Here is a 14,966-nt window from a genome sequence, read left to right as displayed (position 1 = left end):
GGTGTGACAGGTGACGGAGGGGGAGGAAGAAGTGGAAGACTTGGAGGAGGAGGAGGAGGATTTTGACGCATTCTCGGCATCGTATCGAGATTCCAATGCGGATGAAAAAAGACTTTTACTCAGTCTGCACAAAACCCTAAACCCTTCTGGCCACTCTTTTCTTCCATTTGTAACTGTTTGCTCGATTGCTACGGATGCCCTTGTCTGTACCTGAGCAGCGACGACTGCTCTGCCGTTTCTATAGCGGAGCTTGTTGACCAAGCACTGCAAAACCCTCCTTGTCAATCTGGAAGTATGATTGTGAATTGCCTGGGTGATGTGCATAGGGTCGACCCAGTGATTTGCTCGGATTCGTGGACAGTGTCGAGTGCCGTGTTGTTGTTTGGTGATCTGGAGTTATCGAAGGATGATCGGAAGTGGGGTTCGGAGACCTTCGCAGGAAGGCTCTTGACCATCTTGTGATGGCCACGCTGTCCACATTTTTGACATTACTGAACATGAATCAGTGTGGTTTTGTGAGTCGTGTAGTAAATCTGGTGGTTAATCTTTTGTGTTGATTTGATTAGAAGGGGACTCCTCCTCGGAGCTTGATACCGTGAGTAAACCAAAGAACCCCCTTAGCTTTGGCACCAGATCTGAAATATGCAAAATAAGAAAAGAATGAAAAAATCAATGAATAGGAAGTCAAGTAAGCTGATGGAGGAGTCTTCTGCGGAGGAATTTCTGGCTGCAGAGTTGAGAGTGATGAAGACGTCCAGCAAATTGGTGGAGGACCCATCAGTGTAAGAGCCCTATGCTGTACAAGAAAGAATCGAGATCTCATTTCTAGACCCTTACGAGACGACGATGTTTCTGGATTAAGAGGGTGATTTGTATTGTTTGGTTTTGTTTTTTTCTGAGAACTTTAGTGGTAACCAAAATTTTAATGACAGTGAGCATATCCCTTGCGCCCAGTAGATGTTAAATTAGGTAGTGGAATTCACAAAACTAAGAGACCACTCTACAGCAAATATTTTCCTTAGACTGTACAGTGTTGTGACTCCATATAAAGCAGGATCTTCGCTCTCCATGTCGCTTGTTAGTATCCAGCGAACATTTTTAGCGGTTTAAAGCACCAATACTATAAACATAGTAAGGGCTATTGCAAGATATGAGAATTGCTGTACGCGCTTACACAGCAATTCTCATATCTTGCAATAGAAACGATTCTCAATCATAACAACCTCTTTAACTTCAGAGTCGTCGACAATTACTCGACACGTATTTCAGACATGTATAATACAAGACCTTGGCCACATCCTCGATACCCTACTAACAGCACCCATGGTTTATATTCTTTCGAAAAATCATTAAGTCTGAATTGATTGATTGCATACTTTTCAGAACACGTTCGAGAATTTTTAATATTTTTAACAATTGTTTTACAGTTCCCAATCACTGCCTCAACTAAAGTAATTATAGCAATTAGTGTAGCCACGCAATCAGAAGATGAAAAAAGGTGGACAGGAACTGTTTCGAATTGAATTGCCGTGAGGTCGTTGTGGGCCCCAAAATTATAAATTTAGTAAATAAAAATTGCACGAGTACCTCCATTTTTTGTGAAGCTGAGAAATACCGGAGAGACCATTCCTGCAGGTCCTCTGCCGGAAAGTATACTCATGAGCTCGTTAGTGACGTTTGTCCGCCGCAATGCAAACTCCTTTTAGGTTGCCGCCCACTAACCCTGGTGGTTGCTCGAGCGAGCATTCTCTGCACTAATGGGGGTTTGCTGAACCTGGGACTCTTCTCAGTGATTTGTTATCGATGCTCTATTCCGATTGAAGTAAGTATGCATTTGATAGGGCACGGCAGGTGGACGCAAGGCAGGGGATAATGCATTGTGGCTTGGAGCTACAAAACCTCGTAAGTTACTTAGTCCTAGACGCTGTTTCTCCGACTCTAGGTTTCGATGGATTCTACTGTTTTCTGGAGCTTTGTTTCGTGGGGTGCGAGGGTTTGATGGGTCAACTAGAAATCGATCAATAGAGCAATTGTATGCCATCGTCAAGTCATCGAGAAGCCGCGCCGCTTCGAAACATAGAGTCTTCAACATCATTCCGAATTGCGCACGTAGAACGAAAGATAGAAGTCGTTGAGCATTTGTCGAAGTTGCCATCATTGTCGTGGACTCCGTATGTTGTATCTAGTTGATCGGAAGCTAGAGTTTAGTGGAAATCTGCTTGGTAGCATCGTTTTCACTGAGCTTGAGACACGTTCGACCAAATCTGCAGATTTTCCTGTCCCACTTTGATAAGCACTGATGGAACCACAGCCGCGGCTTTCTGGTCACTCAGTTACCGCTATCAAACGTGGCCAGAAGAGAAAATCCATCTCTGCTCGGCAACCAACTTCGTCCAGAGTTTCTATTCCTGCAGAGGACGCGCCGAACAAGGGGTACATAGGAGTTCGATGGCGGCAGTACCCTTACGGCATCAGATTCATTCCTCGTGTGCGAGTGCCCAAGACTCGGTACGATCTCCCTCTCGGCGAGTACCGCTCATGTGAAGAAGCAGCGCTAGTTCGTGATGTGGCAGCATATTATTACGGCAAAAAAGGAGCTTTCAATTTCAAGAATGATTATTCTAGCTTCCTCCCGGAGATTTCTCCACAGCTCTCTCGCCAAGAGAAGATCGACTGGGTGTCCGCTTGCGCGAAGGAGCGCGGCAGGACCTTGTTTCCCAAGCCTCTCAACACTCTACCTCTCAACACTGTACCTCCAAACACATCTCTCAACACCTCTTCATCCTCCTCTCACCCCTTAAAGTTACCCTTGCCTCCACCCCAATCCTTGCCACTATCTTTGCCATTTGGTAGTCATCCTCTTGTCACTGCAAAAACAATACCAGGGGTCACGATCGCAACAAGCAGCCATGTACAGAAGCCTTGGACGAGTACTTCCGTAGCTCCATTACCAATAGAAAGCTTCGCGTTTTGTTGTCTGCAAGGACGGAAGCATGAAAGTTAAGTGATTCTTAGTGCCTCAATACCTTGCTTTGAGTGGAACTTCCAAGGAGCTTCAACGATAAACCCGCTGTCATCTTTCGCAACTATCTACACCTGTGGAATTCATTAGATACAGGACTAAGAGCTGTAGAGAGGTTACAAATTCTCTAGCTCTGTTTGTAGGCGTAGGTGCAACACAATGGAACTGAAGAACTGAGAGTACCCTTTTATATATATTTATATATGGAACTTTCTTCCTGAAGTTCTGGCATCTTATGTAGCACTGCCATTGTCTGCAGCAGTTGTACTTCAGTGGCATATTCTACAAGCAGAATTGCACAATCTTGTCACCGAAAGCAAATATTTCTTTATCCCGCATAGACACTGCGGACAGTGTTCAGTGTAGAAACAAATTTCGGTTCACACCATTACAACACACTACTTGGACGCTGGACTTATGCTACACTTAGTAGCCTGAACCTGAAATCAAAGTTGAGAGCAGGTACACCGAGTTGCTTAATCATACACATACAGAGACACAGGAACACTCAATCTCCCAAATCCCATTACGCGCTTAGCTTGGCCTTGAATCGCTCAATAAGAAAGATAATTACAGAGAGAAGGTTCACTAATGCAAGAATCTCTACGAGAATCTATTATTTTACATGTATACATATGACACATTCATTAAGTTTCACTAAATTAAAGCTTTGCTTCCAACCGTCGACCTATAGATTCAGTCAACCTAGTTAGGATGTATCACGAAATGGTTCGAAGTAAAAACCTCCTCTCGCAAGCAGTGTAATGAGATGCCCACAAAGCGGCCCCATTTGTAAGTCATCAACTCAAGCATTGTGAGGAAAGATTGCATAGCTGTGAAAATGGCAGTGCTTACTTCTTCTCAGTTAATTTAGGGTTTGGTCTGTGATACTTGAGATAACCGTCTTATTAAATTCCTGCCCTCAAGCATATCGAGTTCCGCACCCTGCCAATTACCAAGGAGTTAGACAGGAGGACAAAATAACATGTTTCCTCATCTAACCAAAAACTGCATCCGATAAAAATCTTCAGTCATGTTATGGTCCGTACTAAAACATTTGATCCTCATATTGAAACAGCCTCTACTCTTGTAACTACAATGCTTTTTGAATATTTATGCAGAAAACCACATGGATAGATAGCTAGCCAGCAACAAATACCTTTCAGAGAATTTAACGGCCGTGTCATCGAGTTTGATACTCATCAACCGTATATTACACCATTGCTCAAGACATCATCAACCGCACCAGATGCATTGTGAGTGATGTCTTGAGCTCAGCCACAGAAACACGAAAATCTAAGGATAAAGAACCCAAAATAGGTTTGTGTTCATCAGACGGATCGAAGAAAATGTAGTAAATGTAACCATCTTTGAGACATTGACATCCCCACCATCTTTCAACCGTTGAATTGTTGTGCCAGAAGAATCACAGTGTTAACACCAACCAATCACTTGGTGAAGTTCACAAGCTTGGTCGAATGAAAGTAAAAAGAACTCACAGGATTTGCAGATCCATTGACAAGTAACAAAAACTCTTCTTTGTCTTGGTTTTTGAAAATTTGTCGAAGAAAGCGGCTTCGTTCGGCATGGAACTGCTCATGGATGGCGACTCTGTGAGAAGATAACTGTTTGCCGTGATGGATCGGAGAATAGGATCTGATGGGAAATAGAATTAGAAATTGGAGTCACATCGAAAGGGGACACAAGATGATCTTCCAATGCCATGGCTCTGGAGCATTAGTCTTGAAACATCAATTAAACGATTCCTGTACTGCACTTAGGATAGAACGTAAAAAGAAATTCGACGCTTACGCTAAGATAGATTAAGAAATTGTGACTGTTTGCAAGCGTAGCCGATTATGGTCCCTCCTTCACTGAGCACTTGTGGAATGTCTAACAAGTCCCACCTGCAAGTCATCACCAACGACTTTGTCTCAAATTCATACAAGGACAAAAAACCAGCCGATGAGAAAAAAATAAAATAAAATAAAATAAAATAAATCTTACAATCACATTATGTTGTCCACGCAGATCACTGAAGAATCTTCATCCTCATTGTGCAGAGAAAATCGGCCTCGTATTCATCGCTACTGTACTTCGCCGCCTCCCCCATTAACGCCCGCTGCACTACTCTTCAAATTCTTCCCATTCATGCTCTCCAGCCGCTCCATCGCCTCTCAACCAATCCAAAAATAAATAACCCTAATTCTCTACTCACAAATCCAACACCACATGGTTGAGTTCGAGCAAACAAATCCTCGAAGTATCCCTCTGCCAGGAAGAATGCCACCACGGGTAGAAGCTTAAGCTGCAGAGCGCAAATTCGCCAACAAAAATCTGAACGAAACTTGCAGCTCAACTATGCGAAGACCAGCCTGCTACAGCCATTCAATCAATCAAAAGCTGCTAACCTTGATGAAAAGAGCAAAACTGCACAGGATCACACCACCAGATGAAACACTTGAACACATGGACCTCCGAATTGGAGCTCGCACAAGACGCCCGAGTCATTGATAGTTGTTGAATTCGATGCAAAATCACGAGCATTTCTCTGGGCGGCCATTCTGAAATGAGTCCTGCAGGGCTGTCAAGGTTTGTCTCCTTCACAACTGATTAGGCTGACAAAATTACTATGAACGCTTTTGCGCGGGCTACATTTTTTTCATAGGAAATTGCGCGCAGCAACTTGAATCTGACCCTAGAGATTGTAGATTTCGTGGTAGAATCTACGTAATCGATGCTCGTTGGGAGCCTGTAATAAATTTCCGGTCGAGAGCCGTCTTCCCCCCCTTTTTCACTTTGAATCTCGAACTGGAGGATGTGTGTGACGCATCTCATTTTTCCGGCCTTTTGCTTTTGCTGACTTACAGTTCAGTTACAGTGTGTGGTGATTCAATGGCAGAAGGGACGAGAGTGCGTGAAATCATCATTTGATCGAATATTTTTAGTTGTATGTGGTTTTGCAGAGTCAAGTAACTTTTGCAGTGTGAAGAGTATTGGCGAAGCTTGTGCCAAAGCGTTCTATTTTAACCGATTGCGAGTTTGCGTGAGTGTGTTTGCTAGAGCGTTGCTGGAGTGTGCTCTGAGATGTAGTTGTCTTCTGAGGGCATTGATTCGGATTGTGATGGATACCGGCCCCAGAATCGTTTGGAGACGATTCGTTTGAGTAGCTTGAGCTGCGAGATGGTTAGTGATTGGTAGGAAAGATGTTTAGGGAGGTTGGAAGCAGGATTTCTATGAGGTGATGGTGAGCCGCGATTGTAGAGTGGTTTGGGAAAGACAGGGTTGCAGAGTGGGCGCACACGCGCAGTTGTTGAGAGAGACAGTGCGAGCGAAAGAGGGCAAGATGGAGTGTGAACTGTCCGGAAACCAAATCAAGAGTCTGAACAGAGCAGTGAATTGTCTGTATCGTATCGGCAGTGAGCTACTCATCGAAGTACTTCCTGACAAGGTGAGCATGCGATTGCTGTTTTTTCCGTTTCAAGTTTCGAATGTTATTCAGCACGGATTGTTGTTGCAACAAGCCTGCTCGATTACGTGACGAGTATTGAGAGCTGACAGTGAGACATGGATCACAGTTATCGCTTCGCACTCTCAATTCAGCATGGTCGGCCTTTCTGTCGGTCACTTTCAAAGGCCATTTCTTCGACGCTTATCGTGTTCATACGCCGAATGCTGCTTGCAGTGTTCTGCTGAAGGTGACATTCTCTGCCAAGTTCGATCACTTTTCCAACAATTATGCTAGGATTTAATTTACTTAACACCTGTTTGACTTGGTTTTGCAATTTCATTCCACTTACAGTGAGAGCCTCCATCAGTCATCAGATTAGTTTGTTCGATAATGAAGGCCTCGCGTTGTCGTTGGACGATCATGTGGAACGACATGATACCATAGGTTTGTATTTCTGCAGTCTGTATGCACCGTGTTCCGGACGCCGACTAGCAGTATGGAGAAATTGACCATTACCTTGGCAGACAAAGATGCAAGCAAGCTCCAGTGGACTATCCAATGTTTAAATGGTAAGTTGTCTACTTCAAACCTTACTTGTAATTTTTACTCTGCTTTGGAAGTCTTTCAATTATGTTTTTCAGCATTGCCAGTATATAGACTCAAATTTTCACTTAAGATTTAACGGCCTTGTATCAGTTCTATTCAATCTCTAGTCATTCATGTTTTTGGTATGAAATGAGCTGAGACTAAGAATATGAATTAGTATTAGAACATCCACTCATGAATGTTCCACTTGAATGTAGCACGTAATCAGCGCTCGGGAAAGATGTCCTCTGGGTTATCGAATTGGTAATTCGCAGTCATGATTGATTTGAAGTATTCACACAAAAATCAATTTGCATAGGCTCATTGCATTTCTAGATGGTTGCGTATCAGATATTAACTATTCAGATAAATGACAGTGAATTTTTGGTACAAGAGCACTGCAGGGCGTTCATTTACAGAAATAAAATTCACAGGACGTCTGGTTTACCGCTTAGTATTCATGTGCAGGAATCAGGAAAACATACGGAATCACCTGTAACAATGACACTGAAATGCAGAATGTGCTGTTGGAGCGGAATTCCTTTCCTAGTCATTTGGTTATAAAGCCTAAAGATCTTAGCAGACTTTTGGGACATTTTCAGTCTTCTCTCCAAGAGATGACATTGATAGCAACGGAACCAGTAACTATTGACATGGGCTCTGAAAGTGAAGCAAAAGCGATCGAATTGAAGAGTTACATTGACCCTGCAAGAGGTAAACGTTCATGCATTCTTTCAGTCCTTCCCGTTCACATGTGAGGCTGGATCATATATCAACTTACGCATGATATAGGACTTTGATCTACCCACTCCAGCAAGTATGTGGTCTTATTGTGGTATCGGTTTGTTCACATAAGTACTCATTGTCAATGTGTTACTCTTGCTGTAAGCCTATTTAACTCTACTTCTGTGCAGTGTCTTATGCATACGGTTCTCAATTTGGTTGCTCACAATCTTTCTGTGAAAGTGCAGTAACGACAGATGGGTCTCTTCATACGCAGCTTTGGATTGACCCTTCTGAAGAATTGGCAGCATACACGCACAAGGGTCCGCCAGTAGATGTGACTTTCAGTGTCAAAGAATTGAAGGTATAGTCATTATCCATGACTTAGTTGAGTTGGGTCGTTTCCAGGTTCTAGTTTCGATGTTCAGATGTATTAGCTAGCTTCCATTTTACATGCTCTACTTTCACAAAATATCGCATGCGTTGGACAACTACATTACTCAACACAAAGTATCCACAGGCATTTATGGCGTTTTGTGAAGGAGCGGATGCAGATATGCATATGTACTTTGACAAAGCTGGCAAGTAGGTTTTCTATTCCTCATGCTTTGTTCCTTGAGGTTTAACTGTGTTAGCGACAAAATAACTTCTTCGTATTCTGGTATGCATGATTCCACTTCAGATGATATTTTTATTCTTTGAATTTGAATATTTTTGTCACGAGAGTTGAAAACTTGGTCTGTTGAGCCACTGATCTCGCATACTTTGTAGTTTGGTATCCTTTCTTCCAAATTTATGTAACGTAGTTCCTCTTCTTCGTTAAGTTGTGTCTAAGCTGTATGTGGTATCCGTGAACAGACCTGTGCTCATTGCACCACGATTTGGCTTGGACGATTCAGCACATAGCAACTTCGATTCCACTTTAGTCTTGGCAACAATGATGAGTTCACAATTACGCGGGGCAGATGATAGTTCTGGTCAAGCTATTCATACAGCCAATTCAAATGGTGCAGGTCCCAGCAGCAGGGAAGGCTCTCAAGATCGTACTCCGTCAAACGATTCTGTTCGAAGAGGCAACAGACCTGACATGACACCAGGATCTGCTCACAGATCAGATGAGACAGCCATCTGGTCTGATTTATCAGGTTAATCATAAAACCCTGAAGCTCTAGTGTAACAAAGTCCCCGAATGGCTTCATTAGGACATGATGTCAAGCTTTTACGAGTATCGGTATGTGAAGATTTGATAAGTACGACCAAACTTGTTCACTTTAGGTTATTAGAGTGAATAAGATATGTTTGAGGCAGAGAATCGTACTAATGTCTTTGAATCGCTCACTATGTAATTTGCAGATCTTGCCCAGATCAAAGTACTTCAAATGCGATATCAAATAAGATACTAGCGCAAATACCATCCACACAAAATTAGGCAGACGATGTCCTTTACTATATTTCCAGTACCGATTGCAACAAGGAAGCTGCACCTGGATTTCTAATAAGTTGTAGTGGCATTGGATTTTTTCAGGAAGTGCAAGAAGAACAAATGGCACTCAGCGAAGGACAAGCATCAATCAGCCCACGCCAGTTCTGCATACACATCAGAATCTGGATGACAGCGAGGACTCACGACGGAATCTACCCGACTCCGAGGATGCAAGTGAAGAGATACCCACTTTGAACAGACACGAACCTGAAAGTGCTAGAAGGAAAAGACTCCTAAAGCCTTCAGATATTGACCCATCTGTCAAAGTATCATCAGTTCAAACCTTTCCTGAAACAGCTCTGCGGCCTCTCAAGGATGCGTATGGATTACGCCCCGAGAGTACCAGCCAGCAGGAACCTTCAGGTCAGACTTTCCGACAGACTGTTCCAGGAAGTGAGCTATTCTAAGTCCAGTAATCCTGCCAGGAATATGTTTCAATGCAGAATCATCGGGATGATTTCAGGGCAATTAGTGCTCAAATAGGGGGATGTGCAGTGAACTCTTTGTGCTTGATGCTAAATTGAAGTGGAAGTTAATTAGTGCCTATATTTAGCAGGGAGGAATTTGGACGATGAGACTCCACGGCCGAGACAACCATTATGGGAAGAGAATTCGAGTGATGCTGATTGCGAGGACGACACGGAAGATCCTGATGATGAATTTTGCGTTCCCACCACTCCACCTGAAAGGAGGGGTTCATATTAATTGGGTTTCCAGTGTCTACTTGTGAGCGTACTGTTATGGTAGGTACGCATGACGCGTACAAAATACGCGCAGTACCTCAAAACTGATCAAGCTTGTCACACCCAGTTGTAACGCATGCAGAAAATAGACTCAGCGCACATCCTGTTGAACCGGAGATCAGATATTTAGCATTAGACACTTACGGAACATCACAGTACAGCTCGAAATCAAATGTCCATTTGGCAACATCAATTTGTTTCTGACAGTGATGAAGCAGTCTACCGTCATGCCTGCGGAGTTTCGCATGTAAATAAAAACTCAGAATTCCAGTGGAAAATCCAGCGCAACATTCGTAGTAAGATACCTCACCCAGAGTGATATTATAGTTTATCTGATCCTATATGTATGCACGAACACTACCCAATTTAGTACGCACCTCTTTTATGACCACGAATTTCTTTCTTTAACATATTCAAAACCAGACAGTAGATGATCAGGATGACCCATGACTCAACCGTGACATTCCTTGTTCTACTGCGGACATCCACGACACCAAGTAATTGGAATGGGAAGAATTCTCAGTTTCGCTGGCACTCGCACGCTGCTGTTGTTGCGGACATTGCTGGACAGGCGTGGAAGACCCCTCCGTGATTCGAGCTCGGCAATAGGGGCATTGCTCATGGCCCTCCAGCCATGGAATGAGGCAGTTGGGATGAAACCTATGGTTACATGGAAGAGCTAGAAGTCCCTGTCCTGCCAGAAATTTTTCTAAGCAAACCGGGCAATCTTCCTGGTCACAACTGCTGTCAGATTCTCTCTTGGCACCGTGAGTTTCCCGCTTGATTGCGTCGATTGCAGCTTTGCTCATACCCTCTCGGGGTTTGTGGGGAGGATGAGAGCCCTCTCCTGCTGTTGGGCGGTGGTGATGATGATGGTTTCTACCAAAGAGGTCCGGCTGCCACCGGTCTTCAAGGCTGGGAGCCCATGTCGCAAGCCACTCCCGCACTGTGCGCTCCCAGTCTTCATCGTCACTCCATAGATTCTCATCGTCATCGGTGTCGGAGAACACGCTCATCTCGTACTGAGTGGTTCCCGCCGTCATTGCTGAGTTTACTGCTTGTCTGAAATATGTCAGGAGTGCACAAAATCGGTCTCGTATGAAGGAAGTAAACTTTCTTCTGTTCGAATGATTTGATTGCGATTGTGCGATTAATTAAATCAGTCCTTTGAAGTGAAGTTACAACTAGATGGAGACCGATGGCTGAAACGATGTGGAAGGTAAGAGACATGGTTCACAGAGAACCATGCGGGATCACAAACCTGGGAGGATTGGCAGAGAATCTCGGGGGGAGGGCTGCGGAGCGTAAGCGCTCGTCTAATCGGTCACGAGCCTCCATGGCTGCCCCTTGCAACCTTCGTTCATGGGCTTGGCCTCTTAACAGCATTGCCAATGTCGATAGCCGAGATTCCTCTCCCCGGTAACCTCGAGGACCCCGATAGCTTGATCCTGAACGACCTTCCCGAGTGCCTGACGAAGTTAACAAGCTCAAGTTACTATTTTGTTGCAGAGAGGCAGCTGCGCGGTGCTCCTGTAGAAGGTCATGCTGTACATTTCGTAGAAATAAACCCATGAGATACTGGGGGGGGGGGGGACAAAAACAAAAAAACAATAAGAAATACAAAGATATGGATAAGCTGACGCCACAAACACGTGGCACTTTACTGCATTTCAAGTCGCGCAAATAAACTATGTCAATCAGCATGATAAGCCAATTCTACCTCTTGAAAAAGCGATTGAGAGTCCCTGTTAGTTAAATTAATCCAGCGTGATATTGTGAGATCGAGCCGTCTGGGAAGTTTTGGCAAGGTTAAACAAAAATACCAATCGACGAACTTGAGTCGACAGAGCAGCGGGATTTCGAGAAGCTGAGCGAGACGCATGATGATGATAGTGGTGGTGGTGATGATGGTGGTGGTGGTGGTGGTGGTGATGGTGAGCCAAATTGGACGGACCGGAACTGCTCGTTCCTCTAGAGCGACGCCCTTCACTCGACGAATTTGAACCAAGCTGATGGGCGCTGGGGACATCCTGTTCTCGTCGCTGTGCAGGAGCTCGCATTCGGCGTCTCCGCGCCACTTCGACTCCCGGCAACATATTTGCTGTCTGGGTGATCAATATGCTGAAGCTACAGCTTCATGGCAGTGATATTTGGGATATTATACTACCTGCACTTGTACTCGAAGAATCAGTAACCTGATTACCTCGTTTCTCGACATCAAAACCTCGACCCTTACAAAAACGTCACGGGTAACCCTAACTACTGGCCAGGCTGCAATCAAATTCTTCCAAATCACTCTCCCGTCACAGATATCGTTCCAATTATGTACAAGCAGTTGATGGTCGAGATCGATTGTCAGGGCTAGTTGTCAATCCCTGCGATTGTTTCAGGTTTTCCTCTCTATTTCTACTACGTAAGAAAGGCAAAAATAGCAGACTCTGACTCCTGAGCGATAATAATACATGCCTGACTGCGCCGAGGGGGCGTACACGAGTACTTGTATCAATTCAACTACCTGGAAAAGGGTAAGGTCTTCCAGGGACGTGCCACAAAAATTTAGCTAAAACATCACAAGGGACAGGCTAGCTACTTGGTTCCAGAAGCTCGTCACAAAGCCTCGGAAGACGACACCAGAACTGTTATAGAAAAACCTCTCCCTACTTTTCCTACTGTTTCTAGTGACAAATGACCATGTGACGCTCAAAAAAGCACGCAGGTAAGTGAAGTCTATAAAATCATCTCAAGCCTTGTACTACCAACACAAGTACCGCCATAAAAGGCACATGAAAGCTAGAGAACCGTAGCTGAGGAAAGTCGCGAAGGGAGCGGGAAAGGGGATTTTCAACATCAGAGAGGAGATAAGGAGTAGTGTTCTCACAGGAATTAAGCACCACGACTCGAGAGGGGATAAAGAGGAGGACTCATTGCAGCTCATCGTCGAACTCGTTGTTATCGTTCTCGCCGTTGAAGCCGCACCAGACTCTGCATCCGCCATCGTGATTAAAACCTCAACAATAAGGTTCTCTCTCTCACACTCAAAACCCCAGGGCTCGCACTCTCCCACTCCCCAAGGCCACAACAACAACCTATATCCGAGGAAGCGGAACGAGCTTCCTCTTGTGTATTGCGAAACAACCCAACAACAACATCCTCAGAATCCCTTCAAGGAACTCCCACCACCATCGCCGCCTCTAAATTTAGACCGATCTCAACAGCGTTACGGGGATGGAAATGGAGATGGGGCGAGCTCCAGGACAAGGACAGCATGGGGCTTTGGCTCAAGCGCTTAGGATTAGTCCTCTTCATCCATCATGTGGATGAATGAGGGGTGCGTGGATGCGTCGGAGGAGGATGAGGCTTTGGATGGATGAATAATAATTCCAAGGTGTGCCCAATTCACTCTAAAGTAAAAACACAACTAACATTATAATAATAATAATAATAATAATAATAATTTAATATAAAAAATGATAAGTTCAAGGGTGTTGAATTTTTCTACTACGTGAACGTTTAAAACATGTGACTTGTTTGATGAATACCCCAGAAAAAGAAAAAGAAAATGGGTATTGAATGCTGTGATGCTCTTTTGAAAACTCAAGCATGAGAAACTTCAACATCAGATGTTATCATGTAATCAATTTTTTTAAGGTTTCTGAGTTTGTGCTTCTACGTGAGAATACGTCGTACATTAGTCCTGTAGTTTTGTTTGCATGATAAATGAACTAAGTTCGTATTCCTAATATCTTATATTCTTTACAATTAGTCAGTTATTATTTAGATTTTATCCGCACAAGCAGAAAAACATGATAAAAATAATTTTACATGATGTAGTCTTTTTCTATTTTGTGCAAGATCAACATTTAAGTGATTCACTTAAAAAAATCAATAATAAGATTACAACCACAATTATTTTTTGCATACAAGTTAAAATTTGGTTCAGTGTTATGAACCTTAGCACAAAGAAGTATGTGTATATGTAATGTTATTATTAAGATCATAAAGTGCGAAGTAAAAAAAGGCTTGCTTTGTGTATACAAATGAATGAATGTTTAAATAAAACTGTTTAATCAAAATGCCACCTTGGATCAATATGTAACACATTGTTTGGAGTGTATTAATAAGTAAGTCTGTGTCATTATAAGTTGTATTCATACGTTTTTGAGTGATGTATCTATTTTGTATGTATGCAATGCATATATATATAAAAATTGACACCTCTAAGTCTATAATTGTTTTAATTTACACAAAAGTACTTTCCAATCCCTAGTCTGAGATACGTCTCTTTATATTAAAAATTCAGACTCATTCTTTATAAACTATAACTATTAATCTCTTGGTTTGAAAACATTTCTTCTGAACCCTAATTAATACTTGTTGGTGAAAAAAAATAAAAAAACAAAAGCACAAATTCAACCAACAAGAGGACTTGTTTCCATGATTTGATTTGTTTGTTTTTCTTTCATCATCTGCAGAAAAATTCTCCTTTGTTAATCTCTTTGATGTAAGTCCTTCATATGAAAAAAGTCCTCTCTCCATTGTTACATAGATTTTATGTATTACTTAGATAATACTCATTTGGATGGATAGATGGGACAGTACCTTCCTATGAAAAGGCTCTTTATCCCCTCATTTCATTACCTTGTCCATGTGGCACCACCATTTGCTTTGCTGGATCCCACGTGGAGGTGGCGTAGAGTGCAGAATCCCACGTGGATGATGAAAGGTCCTGTTAGAATATTGCATGCCACTTGGAAGGTGCAGAGTCTGCCACATCAGCTCCCTCAACATGGATCCAATAATATGAGTTAGTGTCCCACTATTGCGTTGGTTTTGATTTTTCTTGCAAACTGTGGATTGGTTCCCATAAAATCCTTTATCTATTTGTGGATGGCTTTTGATTCTCTTAATATACTTTATCCTTTTTTAAACTGCATTGAGGACCCCCGTTAGTTGTGGGTA

General features: G+C 43.1%; 3 protein-coding genes and 1 long non-coding RNA gene across 8 annotated transcripts; 2 read left to right on the top strand and 2 right to left on the bottom strand.

The window, feature by feature from the left end:
* Positions 1–208: 208 nt before the first annotated feature.
* LOC112284372 (uncharacterized) lies at positions 209–3,265 on the top strand. Of its 2 annotated transcripts, none has more exons than XM_073535046.2 (2): positions 209–782; positions 2,271–3,265. In XM_073535046.2, the coding sequence occupies exon 2, from the start codon at positions 2,300–2,302 to the stop codon at positions 3,002–3,004; it is 705 nt and encodes a 234-aa protein (XP_073391147.1). In that variant the 5' UTR covers positions 209–782; positions 2,271–2,299; the 3' UTR covers positions 3,005–3,265. The 2 variants fall into 2 exon arrangements, with proteins under 2 accessions (XP_073391147.1, XP_024379887.1); XM_024524119.3 differs by lacking the exon at positions 209–782 and adding an exon at positions 1,612–1,902.
* Positions 2,954–5,645, bottom strand: LOC112284373 (uncharacterized). Of its 2 annotated transcripts, XR_016504008.1 has the most exons (7): positions 5,434–5,645; positions 5,030–5,232; positions 4,835–4,929; positions 4,522–4,678; positions 4,182–4,318; positions 3,878–3,967; positions 2,954–3,304 (listed from the first exon to the last, which is right to left on the bottom strand). It is a non-coding gene; the product is annotated as an uncharacterized LOC112284373 (long non-coding RNA). The 2 variants fall into 2 exon arrangements; XR_002970379.3 differs by lacking the exons at positions 2,954–3,304; positions 5,434–5,645 and having other exon boundaries at positions 3,537–3,967; positions 5,030–5,166.
* Positions 5,646–5,820: 175 nt separating this feature from the next.
* On the top strand, positions 5,821–10,285 carry LOC112284370 (uncharacterized). Of its 2 annotated transcripts, none has more exons than XM_024524114.3 (9): positions 5,821–6,473; positions 6,601–6,720; positions 6,934–7,042; positions 7,527–7,772; positions 8,030–8,145; positions 8,302–8,366; positions 8,640–8,926; positions 9,307–9,627; positions 9,821–10,285. In XM_024524114.3, exons 1-9 carry the CDS (start codon positions 6,267–6,269, stop codon positions 9,967–9,969), a joined length of 1,620 nt encoding a protein of 539 aa, XP_024379882.1. In that variant the 5' UTR covers positions 5,821–6,266; the 3' UTR covers positions 9,970–10,285. The 2 variants fall into 2 exon arrangements, with proteins under 2 accessions (XP_024379882.1, XP_024379883.1); XM_024524115.3 differs by having other exon boundaries at positions 6,129–6,473; positions 6,998–7,042.
* LOC112284371 (uncharacterized) lies at positions 10,247–13,130 on the bottom strand. 2 transcript variants are annotated; one of them, XM_024524116.3, is made up of 4 exons: positions 12,886–13,130; positions 11,728–12,174; positions 11,269–11,552; positions 10,247–11,069 (listed from the first exon to the last, which is right to left on the bottom strand). In XM_024524116.3, exons 2-4 carry the CDS (start codon positions 12,034–12,036, stop codon positions 10,442–10,444), a joined length of 1,221 nt encoding a protein of 406 aa, XP_024379884.1. In that variant the 5' UTR covers positions 12,037–12,174; positions 12,886–13,130; the 3' UTR covers positions 10,247–10,441. The 2 variants fall into 2 exon arrangements, with proteins under 2 accessions (XP_024379884.1, XP_024379886.1); XM_024524118.3 differs by having other exon boundaries at positions 11,831–12,174.
* Positions 13,131–14,966: the final 1,836 nt, after the last annotated feature.

This window comes from Physcomitrium patens, chromosome 7, assembly GCF_059467195.1.
Source record: "Physcomitrium patens ecotype Gransden chromosome 7, ASM5946719v1, whole genome shotgun sequence".
In the NCBI taxonomy this organism is placed as follows: Eukaryota; Viridiplantae; Streptophyta; class Bryopsida; order Funariales; family Funariaceae; genus Physcomitrium; species Physcomitrium patens.
The sequence above is the reverse complement of the archived record's forward strand: the minus strand, read 5'-3'. Positions and strand labels throughout refer to the sequence as shown.

Coding starts and splice junctions, on each gene's coding strand:
- LOC112284372 (XM_073535046.2), top strand. CDS start 2,300: ATGGAACCACAGCCGCGGCTTTCTGGTCACTCAGTTACCGCTATCAAA.
- LOC112284370 (XM_024524114.3), top strand. CDS start 6,267: ATGGTGAGCCGCGATTGTAGAGTGGTTTGGGAAAGACAGGGTTGCAGA. Junction 7,773..8,029: donor TTACATTGACCCTGCAAGAG/GTAAACGTTCAT, acceptor GTGAAAGTGCAG/TAACGACAGATGGGTCTCTT. Junction 9,628..9,820: donor CAGCCAGCAGGAACCTTCAG/GTCAGACTTTCC, acceptor TATATTTAGCAG/GGAGGAATTTGGACGATGAG.
- LOC112284371 (XM_024524116.3), bottom strand. CDS start 12,036: ATGTCCCCAGCGCCCATCAGCTTGGTTCAAATTCGTCGAGTGAAGGGC. Junction 11,553..11,727: donor CTCAATCGCTTTTTCAAGAG/GTAGAATTGGCT, acceptor CGAAATGTACAG/CATGACCTTCTACAGGAGCA. Junction 11,070..11,268: donor TTCTCTGCCAATCCTCCCAG/GTTTGTGATCCC, acceptor GACATATTTCAG/ACAAGCAGTAAACTCAGCAA.